Source organism: Dermochelys coriacea, chromosome 7 (genome assembly GCF_009764565.3).
Source record: "Dermochelys coriacea isolate rDerCor1 chromosome 7, rDerCor1.pri.v4, whole genome shotgun sequence".
Classification (NCBI taxonomy): Eukaryota; Metazoa; Chordata; order Testudines; family Dermochelyidae; genus Dermochelys; species Dermochelys coriacea.
In genome coordinates this window covers 114,342,539-114,360,756 of record NC_050074.1, presented here as the reverse complement: position 1 = coordinate 114,360,756, position 18,218 = coordinate 114,342,539, and the positions used below count along the sequence as shown (strand labels likewise).

General features: G+C 43.9%; 1 protein-coding gene across 7 annotated transcripts in view; it reads right to left on the bottom strand.

The window, feature by feature from the left end:
- The window catches only part of ABLIM1 (actin binding LIM protein 1), a 323,364-nt gene that overhangs the window by 80,774 nt on the left and 224,372 nt on the right, over nt 1-18,218 (bottom strand). For all 7 annotated transcript variants that reach the window (XM_043518178.1, XM_043518174.1, XM_043518176.1 and 4 more), the window contains exon 7: nt 2,806-2,893. In XM_043518178.1, the coding sequence (XP_043374113.1) occupies nt 2,806-2,893 (88 nt within the window). The remainder of the gene's footprint in view (nt 1-2,805; nt 2,894-18,218) is intronic.

Below are 18,218 nucleotides of genomic sequence, written 5' to 3'. Positions count from 1 at the left end.
AAACAGGGACAAAAGAAAAATTTCCCTCTCTCTTTGTGGGAGCTAGGAACAGAAGCAGAGATACCCAGGGTCAACCTGGGTTAGCCCTAAAAGACATTCAGCACAGACAGATTACTATAAATCTGTCATCTTTTGGAACCACAGACTAACTTATTTGTGTATATATGTTTGCCTGCTTTAGTCTGTAAATAACATTTCTTTTCTTAGTTAATAAAGCCTTAGTTTACTATAGGAGTGGCTATAAGCATTGTCTTGAGTGAGAAATAGGAGGAACAAATTGACTTGGGATAAGTGACTGGTCTTTTGGGACTGAAAGCAACCTGAATCTTTTGTGATCTTTCGAGTATGGCAACCAACTATCACTAAGTCCAGCCTGCCTGGGTGGCAAGATTAACTGGAATGTCCAAGGAGACTGTCTGTGACCCCATGGTAAGACAGTTATAGTGCGTCAGGAGCTCACATTTGGTTTGGTGAAATCTAATTACAGGACATACAACCAGTTTGGGGGCTCTGCCCTACTTTTTGACAGTCTGCCCAGAGGCTGGCACTCACAGTTGTGAACCACTCTAAACAGCAGGGCAGACATCACCACTGATTTTTGGTTGAACAAATCCATTTACTTTTCACTTGTTCATATTGTTCAGACCCTCATGTTGCCCTTTGTTTTCTAACTCATCACTGGGCCCTACTGAATTCACGGCCGTAAAAAAACGTCAGACTGAAATCTGATCCCTCCCGTGAAATCTGCTCGCAGCCAGGGGCTCCTAGGGGGTGGGACTCTGCGCGGGACTCCAGCTGGGGATGGGGAGGGTTGAGACTTCCTCTTCCCTTACAGGGGTGCTCCCAGGTGGATCAGACCTCCGGGATCTCCCTCAGCTGCAGGAAGCTCCATGGCTCCAGCTGTCAGCCCCGCACTCCAGCAGGAGGCTGCCGGTAACCGGACATATGGTACACCCCCATACTATGCAACCCTCATTTCTATGCTGCTACTGACATTGGCTCTGGTTTTAGAGCTGGGCACCCGGCCAGCAGTCTTCCTCTCTTGCTGCCCAGCTCTGAAGGCAGCATTTGCCAGTAGTAGGGCAGAAATAAGGGTAGCAATCCCACAATGCCCTTACAATAGCCTTGGGACCCTCCCATCCTGGCCACCTTTTGGGTCTGGACCCCCACAGTTACATTTAAGCATACAATTTCAGATGTAAACATCTGAAAACATGAAATTGACTAATTTTAAAACTCCCTTGCCGTGAAATTTAACAAAATGGACTATGAATTTGGTAGGGCCCTACTTATCACCCACAAAACTGCTTCCCTGCCTCCCTCCCCGACAACCCTCCTCCTCCTCCTTTTTGACCCTAAAGTGAGGTGCAAATACACAGATCTTGATGTGCACATAATTTACAAGGCACTACAAATTGTGATAATACAGGACTATGAATTCTCTGCATGGTCAAGCAGAGAGGAGAAGCTGGGCTGGGAGGAAAGAAAGTCCTCATTATAACACGTGTCTTCAATAACAGCAAAGGGAGCACAGAAAACTACCAGCCCAGGAATTTATTTCTCCTTTCAACTATCTTCTCTTCTTTCAGGATTGCTCCAGTGGGAATCTTTCTTAAATCCTTACTGTTCAGTTCACTCTTCACTTAGACTGCCTGACTCCAGATCCTATTTATCTCTTCCCTAGTCACTTAGGGCCCTTAACCATGTACTTAAAGCTCTCTTGACATGTGCACACTTGGACAATTCCCAACCATTCAGGCATCCACCAACTTTAATTTCTGGTTAGTAAGGCTGCATATTAGACATCTTCCTACCTACATTCATTTAAATTAGGCCAAGTGGGAAAAATAACTGTAGCCTAAGAGTTGAAGATTTCAGATCAAGATTTGGATCAAATGTGTATTTCAACCAAAGGGAAGAACATTTTCTTCTAGAAGGGGAAGTGCATGTGGGGGAAATGTGAAAAAAAAAAAGTGATTGGCAGTACTTGAAGTGATAGAAAGAGTTAGACATAAAACACAAAGGAGATGAAAATGGACAGAAAAAAAGAAGTGGATGTGAAAAAAGACTGAAGACCACACAAACACACAAGCAAGCACATGGGGATTAAAAGAGCAAAATAACAAGACAAAAAGGGAATTCAGATAGAAAAACAAACATAAAGAGTGGTTCAGAGACTGAAGTATGGATGGGTGGGGGAGAAATCACACACACATACAATTTGAACTAAGGCCCATTAAAATTATTGGAAGGCTTTCCGCTCATTTCAACAGGCTTTGGATCAGGTTCCAAAAGAGAAGGAGAATATATGATCAAAATAACTGGGGGAAACAACAAAAATGATTGCTCAAAACCATTTCTCACTCACTCTGGTGTCCCACATATATTTGTTCACCGAGGATTATGTAAAACACCGAAGTTCAGAGGCTGCCCAATAAAATGTACCTGTTGCTATACCTTTTAAAAGCACAGTTTGGGGCAACCACAGTTTGGAGTGACTGCAGGGTAATTGTTAGAGCATCCTAATATGCAACATTCACCAGGATGATGACATCTATCCTTCAGAGAACATCAGTGATGGCAAGGCAGCTGTAATCCCAGTTACCTAAGATCTCAATGGATGTCTTCTAAACTGCCATGACTTTGAGAAGGGAAAATGAAAATGGAAGTCCCTGACGGGCAAGTGAGTGTGCTATCAGATATCAACAAGGCTGTTAGAGGATCGCTGATGATATGCTACTTCCTGGATGGCTGTCTGACCCTAAGCCTGTTGCTGGCACTGTTGGGGAATGAAGGCATCCTTACCTTGCAGGTACATTTCTTCTCCTTCCGTGAACATTTGGTTGCATCTGCTGCATCGTGCACAGCTCGGATGATAATGCTTGTCACCTGCCTAAAGAAATATAAACAGCGCGATAAGAAAGTGATGCACCATATTATTATTATGCACTGATAGGCCCCTGCCTATCTCCCTCTTGTTTCTTTTTAATGTATATGATGCTGGTCTGAAATTGTCACAGAACAGACACTTAGTAGCAGTGTGAGCTTTCCCCACACTGTCTCAACAAAGTGGGTCTCAATGGCCAATTAATTCCTTGGCAATCCTTCTGTCACGGTCAGCCATGGTACTAATCTAATGAGGGATTTATAAGTGGATTCCTGGGACCATCAATTTATTTCACACATAAGAACGGCCATACTGGGTCAGACCAAAGGTCCATCCAGCCCAGTATCCTGTCTGCCGACAGTGGCCAATACCAGGTGCCCCAGAGGGAGAGAACCTAACAGGTAATGATCAAGTGATCTCTCTCCTGCCATCCATCTCCACCTCTGACAAACAGAGGCTAGGGGCACCATTCCTGCTAATAGCCATTAATGGACTTAACCTCCATGAATTTATCTAGTTCTCTTTTAAGCCCTGTTATAGTCCTAGCCTTCGCAACCTCCTCAGACAAGGAGTTCCACAAGTTGACTGTGCGCTGAGTGAAGAAGAACTTCCTTTTATTTGTTTTAAACCTGCTACCCATTAATTTAATTTGGTGGCCACTAGTTCTTATATTATGGGAACAAGTAAATAACTTTTCCTTATTCACTTTCTCCGCACCACTCATGATTTTATAGACCTCTATCATATCCCCCCTTAGTCTCCTCTTTTCCAAGTTGAACAGTCCTAGACTCTTTAATCTCTCCTCATATGGGACCCATTCCAAATCCCTAATCATTTTAGTTGCCCTTTTCTGAACCTTTTCTAATGCCAGTATATCTTTTTTGAGATGAGGAGACCACATCTGTATGCAGTATTCAAGATGTGGGCATATCATGGATTTATATGAGGGCAATAAGATATTCTCTGTCTTATTCTCTCTCTCTTTTTTAAGGATTCCTAACATCCCGTTTGCTTTTTTGATTGCCGCTGCACACTGCGTGGACGTCTTCAGAGAACTATCCATTATAACGCCAAGATCTCTTTCCTGATTAGTTGTAGCTAAATTAGCTCCCATCATAGTGTATGTATAATTGGGGTTATTTTTTCCCAATGTGCATGACTTTACATTTATCCACATTAAATTTCATTTGCCATTTTGTTGCCCAATCACTTAGTTTTGTGAGATCTTTTTGAAGTTCTTCACAGTCTGCTTTGGTCTTAACTATCTTGAGCAGTTTAGAATCGTCTGCAAACTTTGCCACCTCCCTGTTTACCCCTTTCTCCAGATCATTTATGAATAAGTTGAGTAGGATTGGTCCTAGGACTGACTCTTGGAGAACACCACTAGTTACCGCTCACCATTCTGAAAATTTACCATTTATTCCTACCCTTTGTTCCCTGTCTTTTAACCAGTACTCAATCCATGAAAGGATCTTCCCTTTTATCACAGGACAACTTAATTTACGTAAGAGCCTTTGGCGAGGGAAATTTAAGTCCACTATGTCCACTGGATCCCCTTTGCCCACATGTTTGTTGACCCCTTCAAAGAACTCTAATAGATTAGTAAGACATGATTTCCCTTTGCAGAAACCATGTTGACTTTTGTCCAACAATTTATGTTCTTCTGTGTGTCTGACAATTTTATTCTTTACTATTGTTTCAACTAATTTGCCTGGTACTGACGTTAGATTTACTGGTCTGTAATTGCCAGGATCACCTCTAGAGCCCTTTTTAAATATTGGTGTTACATTAGCTATCTTCCAGTCATTGGGTACAGAAGCTGATTTAAAAGGACAGGTTACAAATCATAGTTAATAAGCCTGCAATTTCACATTTGAGTTCTTTCAGAACTCTTGGGCGAATGCCATCTGGTCCCGGTGATTCGTTATTGTTAAGTTTATCAATTAATTCCAAAACCTCCTCTAATGACACTTCAATCTGTGACAATTCCTCAGATTTGTCACCTACAAAGGACAGCTCAGGTTTGGGAATCTCCCGAACATCCTCAGCTGTGAAGACTGAAGCAAAGAATTCATGTAGTTTCTCCGCAATGACTTTGTCGTCATTAAGTGCTCCTTTTGTAACTCAATTGTTCAGGGGCCCAACTGGTTGTTTAGCAGGCTTCCTGTTTCTGATGTACTTAAGCATTTTGTTATTACCTTTTGAGTTTTTGGCTAGCTGTTCTTCAAACTCCTTTTTGGCTTTTCTTATTACATTTTTACACTTAATATGTAATAATTTGGCAGCGTTTATGCTCCTTTCTATTTACCTCAGTAGGATTTGACTTCCACTTTTTAAAAGATGCCTTTTTAATCTCTCACTGCTTCTTTTACATGGTTGTTAAGCCACGGTGGCTCTTTTTTAGTTCTTTTACTGTGTTTTTTAATTTGGGGTATACATTTAAGTTGGGCATCTATTATGGTGTCTTTGAAAAGTGTCCATGCAGCTTGCAGGGATTTCACTCTAGTCACTGTACCTTTTAATTTCTGTTTAACTAACCTCCTCATTTTTGAATAGTTTCCCTTTCTCAAATTAAATGCCACAGTGTTGGGCTGTTGAGGTATTCTTCCCACCACAGGAATGTTAAATGTTGTTATATTATGGCCACTATGTACAAGTGGTCCTGTTATAGTTACCTCTTGGACCAGATCCTGAGCCCCACTCAGGACTAGATCGAGAACTGTCTCTCCCCTTGTGGGTTGCTGTACCAGCTGCTCCAAGAAGCAGTCATTTAAAGTATCGAGAAATTTTGTCTCTGCATTTCATCCTGAGGTGACATGTACCCAGTACATATGGGGATAATTGAAATCCCCCACTATTATTGAGTTCTTTATTTTGATAGCCTCTCTAATCTCCCTTAGCATTTCATAGTGACTATGACTGTACTGGGTATGTGGTCAATAATAGATCTAAGATATTCTTATTAGAGCATGGTCATCTGACTTCAGAGAGTAACTTCAATTCATGGGCTAGCACCAGCTGCCTGACCTGAAGTTGAACAAGTGACCTAAAGGTGCTAAATACTCAAAATCATATTACCAAATCCAAATCCCCTGAGTTATCCAGTCTCTTAAATACATTGATACTCATAATAAATTCATCTGATCAGAATTTGGTGCTATTCTAAAGACTGGAAAACAAAGAGCACAGATATTAAAAGCGATTTCATCTCACCAAGGACCAGAGTTATTAGTGCATTAACTCTTTCACATCAGAAAGTGAACATACGGATACAGTACCCACATCAGATTAGACACTTACTAAGGAATGAGGTTAGTGCTTGCAGTGCTATAAACTAAGCAACCCCATGTGTCGTAGATGCTGCCACAACAATAATCACTGCAGGTGCCATCTTGCTTGAAGCAACTGTACAACTGGACACTGGAGTGATACCGTAAGCAGCCATCAAACCATATTACACTTGCACCAAATGATGTGTTATGAATGTCTGACAAAAAACAACAATTGCCAGCAACAGGAAAAGTCAGGTTCAATTTATGTCCTCTAGCGACCTAACCTGCAAAAGAAACTTAGGAATGGGAGGAGTAAAACTGAGCTAGGAACTTCCTGGGTAAGCTAGGTGTATCTACACTCTAGAGAGTTCCTGTCTTGCCTCTTAGGCTTTGTCTACACTACACTTACTGGGGGTTTGAAGCGCTGTGATCGATGCATTGGTGGTCGATTTAGCAGATCTAGCGAAGACCCGCTAAATCGACTGCAGTTTGCTCTCAGGTCAACTCCTTTACTACACCTGAACGAGAAGCACAAGGGGAGGCAACGGGAGTATGTCTTCGCTCGATATCATGTAGTGTGGACCTCATGGTAAGTAGATCTAAGTACATTGACTTCAGCTACGTTATTCATGTGGCTGAAGTTGCATAACTTAGTTCGATCTCCCCCTGTAGTGTAGACAAGGCCTTAGAAAGACAGACACACACCACACTTGGTCAGATCCTCAGACGGTGTAAATCAATGTAGCTTCAATATAGCTATGCTGATTTACAGCAGCTGCAGGTCTGGCCCAATTATTTCACTTCCTCTTTGTTTTATATAAAATAATGAAAGAAAATAAACCAGAAAAACTGGAAGAAAACCACCACAAATTACTTAAAACATACTGCCTCCAGCCATAAAATATCAAGTTCCACAACAAATTCCCAATTCCCAAAATGCTGCTATTCAGCCATCCCAGCTAAGTATCTTTAGTGCACGTTTTATCACCGTCATGGTGACTATATTTAGACTAGACCTACTAACCACTAAATCATATAAGGCTTGACAAATTTACTGGTCACCTTATCAGCCTAATGACCAATCCCATGGGGCAGAGTGAAAAATACTTGTGTTATCCTGCCAACTGAAATGTAAAGGAGCAAAACAGTTGCTTGTTCTGTAGTTTATTTACTTGTCACATATTGTTAATCAGCTTCCTAGTGAATAAATATTTTAAAAATTGAACTTGCTACTAATTAGATCTTTGATTAATTTTAACTGGGGCCAACTCATAACATATGTACTAAAAATGTCTGATTAGTGATAGAGCTGGTTGAATACTACCCTCAAAAAAAGTATTGGTCAAATAAACTGAGTCTAATACTTGTGAAATAAATGGAATAATGTATTTGTCAAGTACTATTCAATCAGATCTACCTTCCTGAGGGCTTGTCTACATGCAGAGTTACCCCAGTTTTTAATTTCTACTAACAGAAGAGAAGGGAGGATACACGCCAGAGCTAAAACCCACTGAAGTCAATGGGAGTCTTTCTATTAATTTCACTGGGTATTGGATCAGGCCAATAACCCAATCAAGAATTGTTTTTAGAAAAGGAAAAGAACCACCATCAACCATCCGATTTATTATATGCACCTCCTGCTATTTTTGTAATCGCCATCTGTTTGTTTGCCTCATCCACCTGTTACATCTCATCTTTTAAAAACATAATCTCATTGGAGTGGGGACTATCAAACATTTTCTATATATCTGTATAGCAGCTAGCACAATGGAGCTATGGCCTGGCTGGCATCAGATGATACTATAATATACATGTTTATTAATAATAAATTAATAGTAATAAATAATAATAATAATGTGCACATTCTATGCGCCATATGATCTTTACTGTCCTGTCTTTTCCTTCCTTTCACCTTCTCTTTTTGTGATCCTCCATCATTGTGCCATATGAAGCTTACGTTTGTATGACTTTGGGGGGCTTGTCTTGTTTGTGAGTCAACTAGTTCACTTCTGGGCCCTTGAGAAGGACCAGTTAGTCAACTGTGATGAATAAGAGCTGGTCAGAAAACAATTTTGGCAACAATTTTTTAAAACCTTTTTCTGATTTTTGTTTTAATTGAAATGTCAGTTTCATCAAAAATTCTGACAACAGTATCTCTTTTCCTGAGTTGTTCTCAGTTCTGTTCTCTCTCTCTCTCTCTATCCAATTGGATATCTCCTGATTACTTTCCCCACATTGCATCTTCCATTTCCTCTGCCATATTTCCCGATCCCCCATATTTTCCTTCTTCCTGCCAAAATCTCTCACACACATAATACCATCCTTCTTTGCTGGGATGAGAAAGAAATCTCTCAGTCTCTCTCCTCCCCCCCACCTCACCCACACATAGGTCATGGCAATTTCACCAAAAATCTAATAGCCAGAGGACTAAACTTGAAAGCCACAGAGAGATGTTGGGAAAGATATATACATCCTTTTACATGAATTTTTGGGACCGAGGCACATGGCAAGAGCTGGTATTGTGGATACTATTGATTTGGGTACTGCAGGATGTCACAGATTTGGGCACTGCTGGTTGATTGTCAACTGATGTGGGGGGGAAGCTGCTTTTTTTGTTGTTGTCTTTTTTAATATTCTGTCCAAGGCACCTACCTAGCCCAGAATATGCACTCCTTTCCTTGGTATTATAATTCAAAGAAATGAAATCAGATTAGTGAGAACATATGCTCCTCAGAGCAAGACCCTGGCACAGCTATTCCTATGATTTGCAGGCTGAGGACATTTCAAAAGTTCTGTATGGAAGATTCCTGTACCCCTTTCCTCCCTCTCTCTACCCACCTGTTCTCTACTCTTCCTTTATCATATTTATACCACGTTGTCCATGGATTCCCATCGGATCCTCTCTCCCCTCTGTGTCACTATATGGAATATGGGAGACACTTGGTGATATTGTTGATTCCAATGTTATAAAACTGCAAGAAATCTGACCAAATATGCCGTGTGATGTATCTGCGAAAATGTTACACTTTGCCAAGTATGATAAACTTGCTTATATGTTTGTATGACCTTTGTATTAGGAGTTATAGATAGGTAGGGTATATCTGTATTTCCAAACTTGTGCTGTGTCTCTGGGTGACACCCCCAGACAGAATGGCATCAGCACTGAACTTGTTTGATGGCCCATCAAGGGACATCAACTGTACAATGAACCCATTGAATGGGTCAGGAGATACACTCTAAGACTCAGCAAGGCATGCAGGGGCAGAAGTCTGATGGCTCCAGGCTGTGTGCTGGGCAGCTTGTGTTTGGAACAAAGGAAATACAAGCTGCATGGCAAAAGTCTATAAAAGGCAGCTGCATCATCCCCAATCCACGTTTTTGTCTTCAGTCCTGCTTCTTGCCTCTGGAGGAACTTTGCTACAAACTGAAGCTCTGAACAAAAGAACTGAATGACCCATCCAAACTGTGGATGTATTCCAGAGGGACTTGCAAGCCAGAAATCTCACCAATACTGCTAAGAACCTGATACATGGACGTTGAATCTTTGTATATATGTGTGACTGCTTTACGATTTAATAACTCTCTTCTTGTTCTTTCTTGTTTCTTTATAATAAACCTTTAGTTTAGGCACTAAAGGATTGGCTGGCAGCGTGGTATTTGGGGTAAGAGCCAAACATATACTGACCTGGTAACAAGAAAAGGAGTACCCGTGGCATCTTAGAGACTAACAAATTTATTAGAGCATAAGCTTTCGTGAGCTACAGCTCACTTCATCGGATGCATTTCATTTCATAATGCATCCGATGAAGTGAGCTGTAGCTCACGAAAGCTTATGCTCTAATAAATTTGTTAGTCTCTAAGGTGCCACGGGTACTCCTTTTCTTTTTGCGAATACAGACTAACACGGCTGCTACTCTGAAACCTGACCTGGTAACGTGGCTGACCCTTTGGGTCAGAAGAACATTTTGTATATGTGAACAGAGTTTTTTAAATAGCTTCTCGCTGTACTGGACCGAGGTGCTGATTGGGAGGCAGAGCACTGGAATGCAAGAAAGGGGCTGTGAGATTTCTTTTTTGCTTCTTGATAACCAGGGTGGGGGATCCGGAGCAGTTTGTGACTGGTTGGGGAGTTTAACTTCAGTGTTACCCACCAGTATTGGGAATATCTGTTCTCCCTTTTGCAGCCTGCCCTGAGACCTTGGCATTTCCATGAGGGCTGCCCGAGGCACACCTCTCATGCCAAAGTATCACATTTCAAAACCCACCTCTGCTGCCCCAATGCTTCCCCCAGTATGAGGTAGCAGCAGTGTGTGTGTACTCTTTGCATTTAGAATCAGTGTAGGGAAACAGTCCAGGATTCCTTCCCTTCCCTGGGGCAGAGGGGGGATTTTGGCTGGGCAGACTTTTAGCAGGAATGTCTCTTGCGAAGCACGGTATGAAACGCAAGCCACAATAAATGCCTCACAAACTTTCACCAGGGACTTTACCTAACAACTAATCAACACAATGTAAACAACGAAAGCCAAACATTAATGCAGCAAAGCACGTGAACAACAGGAATGGGGTTTTCCATTCTACAGCTTTGGTCCCCTTTCACAGCTCTACTCTCTCCCAGTAGCACTGGGCAGTTGTTTATTAGTTTATCTGAGAACACACAGGCCAAATCACCCCTGCTTAACCCCATGAGGTCACACAGATGTAACTGTAGGCATATGGCTGTAAGAGGCTGGCAGTGTTTACCTGCAATACCCCACACAGCTAGCATATGTTGATTCTGCTGGGGAAGGGAGAAGTGGATTTTGCTGACTCTCTAGGTATGTCTACACTGGCAGAGTTACAGCACCGCTCAGAGAGCGCTGAAGGGAAACCGCTGCTGTGTGTTCACACTGTCAGCTGCCTGCACAATAGCATGTTCACATTTCCGGCACTTGCAGCGATATTTGGAGCTTTGAACTCTGGGCAGCTATCCCACAGAGCATCTCTTCCTCTTCTGCTGCTAAGAATTGTGAGAAGGCAGAGGGGGTCGCAGGGCATCCTGGATCCTGTCCCAATGCCCCGTGATGCATTGCTATGCCTCCCAGAAATCCCTGTGCTTCCATCCGCATTTGGCCCCATCTTTCAATGAAAGAAAAGGAGTACTTGTGGCACCTTAGAGACTAACAAATTTATTAGAGCATAAGCTTTTGTGCTCACGAAAGCTTATGCTCTAATAAATTTGTTAGTCTCTAAGGTGCCACAAGTACTACTTTTCTTTTTGCGAATACAGACTAACATGGCTGCTACTCTGAAACCCATCTTTCAATGGTTTGTGTACTGCGCACTCTGCCTCTTCAGTGTGCAGGAATGGATTCCACACTGTTGACCAATATGCTGCTCTCTCTAACATGTCACGAGTGGCAGTGGAGTTATTCCTTAAACTACAAAGGCAAGAGGAGTGCGACATTGATCTCGCCACGCATAGTAGCTACGACACAAGATTGCTTATGGCATTCACGGAAGTATTGACCACAGTGGAACGCCGCTTTTGGACTCAGGAAACAAGCACTGAGTGGTGGGATCACATCACTTCCCAGACCAGAAAATACCATAGGGGAAGTTGAAATGCCCATTGTGATCTTGGGAGGCCACGCCGACCCCTTAATGCCGTGGCTTATGAAGCCATACATGGGGAACCTTGACAGCAGCAAGGAGCAGTTCAACAACAGGCTGAGCAAGTGTAGAATGACTGTTGAGTGTGCTTTTGGCCATTTAAAGGCCCACTGGTGCTGCCTATATGGGAGGCTGGACCTGGCCAATGACAATATTCCTATGCTTATCGCCGTGTGCTGTACTCTCCATAATATTTATGAAGCGAAGGATGAAAGTTTCACCCTGGGCTGGATGGCTGAGGCTCAGCACCTGGAGGCTGAATTTGAACAGCCAGAGACCAGAACCATTAGAGTGGCGTAGCGCAGGACTAATATTAATGCTATGCTCGGGAGTGCAGTAATGCTAGGACAGGGGTGGCAACCTTCAGCACATAGCCCATCAGGGTAATTCGCTGGTGGACCGCGAGACATTTTGTTTAGATTGACCGTCCACAGGCATACCCCTCCCCGCCCCCCCCCCCCCCGCACTATGAAGGTGTAAGAAAATTGCCTGGTGCTTTTCAGATCTCTGTTTGCTTTCAATTAATGGAATAAAAAGATTGCTTTCAAACCAAAAATTCTTTATTAAAAAACAACAACCCGAGGAGATAGACAAACAAAAAAAACACATCAGCACTGAGGGGGATGGGGGAATGGAGGGTCCTAGAAGGAGGTGGGGTCCCGGGACAGTTAAAGATTTATGTATGTCCAGGTATCCTATGCAACCTTGTCCTTTGGAGTACAGTGCAGCGAGTACTGTACTTCAGCAGGGCTAAACTGCAGAGGGATGGGTGTTGAGTGCAATGGGTACTGAGAGTCCACAGGGCTGGACTGTGACGGGCAGGAGTGGAATGCACAGGTACAGACTGGACCAGGAGGTTGATAAGAGTGTGTTGGCAGTGTGTGGGGAGCACATGGGAAAGAGTTTTGCAACAGCAGCTGCAGGGGAGGGTGGGCACAGAGCTGCTCGGTTTGCAGTGCTAGTAGCTCCTGGAGCATGTCCGCAGTGCTGTAATCACCACAATGTCTACACTGGTACCACAGCGCTGTAGCCATGGAGCAGAAAGCTGTACGTCTCTCGTTGGGGTGGGTTTTTTTTTTACAGCGCTGCAACTGTGCAGTTTCTGTGCACTAAGTGGCTTGGCAATGTGTACACCTCAGGAGTTACAATGCAGCAAGCTGCTTTACTGAGCAGAAACTTGCCAGTGTAGACAAGGCCTCTGAGAAAGGTGGGCAGGCAAGCGCTGGGAGGGAGGGGGGAGGAGGGGGAACACAGTGCACTCAGGGAAGAGGCGGGGCCAGGTTGGGGATTTGGGGAAGGAGTCCAATGGGGCAGGGAGGGGGCGGAGACTTTGGGGAAGGGGTTGGAATGGGGCGGGGCAGAGGTAGAGTCGGGGCAGGGCTGGAGGCGGGGAGGGTCGAGCACCCACTGGCGCCTGGAAAGGTTGGCGCCTATGGTGCCATAGAAGATTAACCTGACCTAGCACTTCCTTGCACAGCTGGTCTCCCCGACCTAGGAGCTGCTGCCAGAGGGCATGTGCCCCTGGTTGCTTTGGGAGCTGCACTGTCCAAGGTAAGCACTGCCCCCCTGGTCCCCTCCTGCAACCCAACCCCCTGCACCAACCCAGAGCCTGCATCCAAACTTCCTCCCAGAGCCTGACCCCTCACCCCTCCTGCACCCCAACCCTCTGTCCCAGCCCAGAGCCCGCACCCAGCACTCAAACTCCCTCCCAGAGACCGACTCCTGCACCTCCTCCTGCACCCCAACCCCCTGCCCCAATCAAGGTAGCTCACTTTATTTTCATTTACTTCCCATTACTTATAATATAGGAGGAGAATGAAGGAAAAAAGAATGAAAAACAGGGGTGGGGGGGAAATAAGAGAGAATGTTCTTTTTCTTGGCTGGGTCCTGGGGTGGGGGCAAAAATGAAGCTGCGCACAGGGCCCCACTAACTCTAAATCTGCCACTGGAACACTGTTAACACCTCACGTGTCCACTCCCTTCGCTGTACATAATCACATGCAGAGCTCTACTGAGCAGAAGGAAGAGAAGTGATCAGATCTCAGCCATATCAAATCCAGCTGCAACAGCAGCGAACAAAATAGAACATTGAGATGACACTTAAATTTGGGTTTAAAGTAGCAATGGGAATAAAATGCTTTGCAGGCAACAAAAGACATTTCAAATCACACACAGATCAGAACAAGATAGAGCCTGTCCAGTACAGAACACTGTTGGCATTTCTGTTCCACCTCCCCTCAGCTGTATAAACATGATACTTGTTTCCTTTGTGTCACTATAAATAGAAGTTTTATCTCAGCTATTGTATTTTTGTTAAAGATGATACTGAATGTTGGTACTACCTGTAGCCATATGCACATTCATACTAAGTTAACACCCCTTTTAAATTCGATCCCCAAGAGTCCAGGCATGCAGCTGGATATTTTTTTTTTTTTACAGAGTTACAACCAGTGGCGGATTACCTTATGGGCCCACGGTGCCCCAGCCAACTGGGGGGTCCCAGCTAGGGTGACCAGATGGCAAGTGTGAAAAATCAAGACGGGGATGGGGGTAATAGGTGCCTTATAAAATGAAGGCACAAATATCGGGACTGTCCCTATAAAAATCGGGCCGGAACTCTGGCCCCGCCCCTCACTCCTCCTCTCCTTTCCTCCTGGGGCCCAGCCCCCTGACCAGGACAGATGCAGGACCTGTGATAGGGTGAGCACTGAGCATATTCCCCCCATGTGGAGCTGCCCCTCCTACCCCCTCTGCTGTCCCCCTTCCCCCTCCCTCCCGCACAGAACTGCCCCCCCAGCCCCTCTCCTCACCCCCCCCGGGAGTTGCTCCCCCAACTCCTCTCTTTCCCCCCTCCCTCCACTCCCCTGAGTGCAGCAAGTTTGAGCACTTTAAAGCACTAGTGTGGACAGGCTCCAAGCACCGGGAGCTGCGCTCCCAGTGCTCGGAGCTATTCCCATCGTGGAGGTGGATTACCAGGAGCACTGGGAGAGCTCTCTCCCAGCGCTCGTGCGTGACATTCACACTTCAAAGCACTGCCATGGGAGCACTTTGAAGTGTCTAATGTAGACATAGCCTGAATTGCCTACAGTCAAGCACAAAGTGAATCAAGTATCACTGCAAGTTAGAGAACTCAAGAGTCTTGACTGCCAGTCTCCAACACTTGCCAATAGACAACACTGTTATAATAAAAAAAGCCCTCATGTCTCACCTATTACAATATTTGGCACTAAGGCAGGGTTCTCTGGCATAATGCTATATTATGTGTACAGACAGCTGCAGCTGTCCACACTCACGCACCTGAAACTACAGGCTGCAAAACTACTGTCACAAGTAGCAGCAGGGTTATTCATTGGAAACCCAATTTATTGACAAGATAAGAACTTTAAGATTGCACTAAAAATGTGGCTTTGATCCTTTTATTTTCATTCACATTTATTTCTATGCTACCTATTTTATATTTGATTCTTTGACATGTAAAGAGACATGTCCTGCCCTGATCAGCTTACAATCTAGCAGTTTTCCAATAAATATGTAGCTTATATTTAGTGTTTTTAAACTTCAAGTTGCTTTATAAAAATAATCCTCAGTCCCTACTGGGAGGGAAGTAAGTAAAAATCATTTTATGATGTGGAAACTTAAGACAATGCAAAGCTATGCAATAAGCAAAGATCACCTTGCAAGGAGGAGAACTCATTTTTCTGGCTCCACAGCCTATGCTTGGATGCTCTGACTACATCAGCTTCTCAAACCACTTAAAAAGGAAAATGTACATATCGTATCTAAGTGAAACAGGAATAATTGAAGTATTTTAAATCATTACGTGTTTTTCTTTATGAAACCAGTTGCATTAAGATAGGCAGTTCTAACTCATTTAAAACAATACAGGCAGTAAAATAATGTGCAATAACTGTACATGGTTCCTTTGCTATCTTCAATAAGCAGCTGGTTTTCCCCCAGAGCTGTTTTTTTTAAAAAGACTTTTCCAGCCAGCCCAGTACATTATACATTAGTTATCTAGGCTTTTCCCTGCTCCCCTCTCACCCTCACTTAGATTCATTCCTTCCCTATGTGAATAGGCCTTTAGTCAGACAAAATTCCCCCTCTCTTAAATATATACACACTGCTCCTGTGCTCCCTGTATTTGGAATCAGACCTTCCCTTCTAGGGGTCCCCGAGCCACTTCCCGCCATGCAGAGCTGCCTCGGACCCGAGTCCCTTTTTGGCAAAACTGTGCATTTGTCCCATTTGCTTTTGCCAACTGATGATGGACAAATGCCCGAATTTGCCAAAAAAGTCGGGATGTCCAGGGCAGGTCTTAAAGAGGGGACTGTCCTGGCCAAACCAGGACATAGGGTCACCCTAGACTGTGGGGTAGCTGTAGGGGAGCCCCAGATCCTCCACCTGCCCTGTGCGAGGAGCCAAGATGCCCTAGAGCAGCCCCTGCCCATGTCCCTGCCCCACAGGGTGCGTAGTCCAGAACAGATGGAGGGTCCAGGACTCCCCAAAGCAACCTGGGGCAGTTCTTATCACAGCCCGACTTCCGGCCAGGCCCGGAAACAGGGCCAAGGGGAGGAGCAGGGGGTGAGGCACCATGGTGGGGATGTGAGGACCCCCAATATTCTTTGTGTGGAGCCCCAATAAATCTTAATCCACCTCTATGAAAATATACTCAGTATCCCTAAAATACTACAGCTTACAACAAAACAGTGCCTGTGGAATATTACTCTGGAGAATGCTGCAGTATTTTTAGAATGATAGATGCTTTAGTATTATTCATTATTTTATAGCACCCAAAGGTATGCTGGGTACTCCAGAATACATACAAGACAACATGGGTCCCTGCCCTGTGATATTAAGGGAGAAGAGTAAGGAGGGAAGAGTTATGCTGGGGTTAAACTCTGGCTGAAGACCTGGGTACAATTCCTGGCTCTGCCATAAGCATGTGTAAACTTGCGCAATCCATCAGCTATCCATCTGTAAAAAGCTTCATGGGGATATTGTGAGGATGTGATTCATGAGGTGCTCCTACTATGCAGAAAAGGAGCAGGTGTCACGTAAAAAGAATAAGGTAGAGAAGATGGGGAGCTGTTACAGTAATTACATGGTCACCCTGCAGAAGCTACCACACAGCATGATGGAGCAAAGGTTTTCTATAATCTTTGTTGACCCCATTTCTTGCTGACATTACAGCAGAGGTGGGTTTGGAAGAGGAGTTGACAGGGGAGAGGGTGAAGGCTTGGCTTATTGGCTCAAGAATAGTGTTCGATGCACAGGAGTAACATGGAATAAAGCTGGGAGGTTGCTGTTTAAGATGTGGATGAATGGACCATCAAAGGGGCACTGGCAGAAGGGGAAGAGTACAGGGAAAAGAGAGGAGAGACGTGTTCATTCAAGAAAGGTCGGATAAGTATGAAGGAACAATAGAATGTCTGCAACACTTTCACAGCAGTACAGTCAATACACAAATGAAGGTGAAAATTATTATATCCTTATTTTGAATTCTCCCCTACCATTTTCATCCTGTCTCATTTTAGGTGCTCTCCTGTTTGGCTCCGACATACTGTAATAATGATTTATAAAAGTTCCAGTCGATACTGGCATAAAAGAAAACTTAAGAAAGCTTAGTAGGCCTTTTAAACTTAACGATGGAATCCAGGCTGTCATGGCCTGATGCTGGATGCATGTATGCGGAGGCAAACAGTCACAGAAGTACATACAATGTACATCCCAGTATATACTAGAGACAGGCTCAAAGCCAAACCCTAGCTTCAAACGACCCAAGACTTTGGACAGCTGAAATCCTGATCTGAACTTTCTGGCGCATCCTTTATATATAGTCCATATATAGAGAATACGGCCATACGGCTCTAGAGAAAAAGGACTCTAGAGAAAGCTAAACCAGTTTCTGAATGGATCTTCCCCAAACAGGGAAATAATAATAATTCAAGAAGAAGAAGAAAAAAAAAATCCTTTCCATGCTCTCTCCCCATTCTACAACACCTCTTCTGAGGTACTTTTCTGCCCTATTGAGAAATGCAAGGATTTCTGGTGTTTTATATAGTTCCAGTACCCAATATTGATAGGAATTTCTCAGGAGTAAAACTCCTAGTCTCTCAACTTTTGGAAAGTGCCAGTGGGAATTAAGAGAAGAAGCAACTTGTTCTGCAGTTGCATCAAACCTTTCTGCTTATCTTTAGTTGGTGTTGGTCCTGCTTTGAGCAGGGGGTTGGACTAGATGACCTCCCGAGGTCTCTTCCAACCCTCATCTTCTATGATTCTATGATCTTCATTCTAACTGCATGTTGTCTGAATTCTTAGTGAAACAAACCTGTGGTCAAAAGCTTTCTTAAGTTTGATTGCCAAAAGTCTGTTAGTTAACGTTATCAGATGAAGTGGGCTGTATGAGAAGA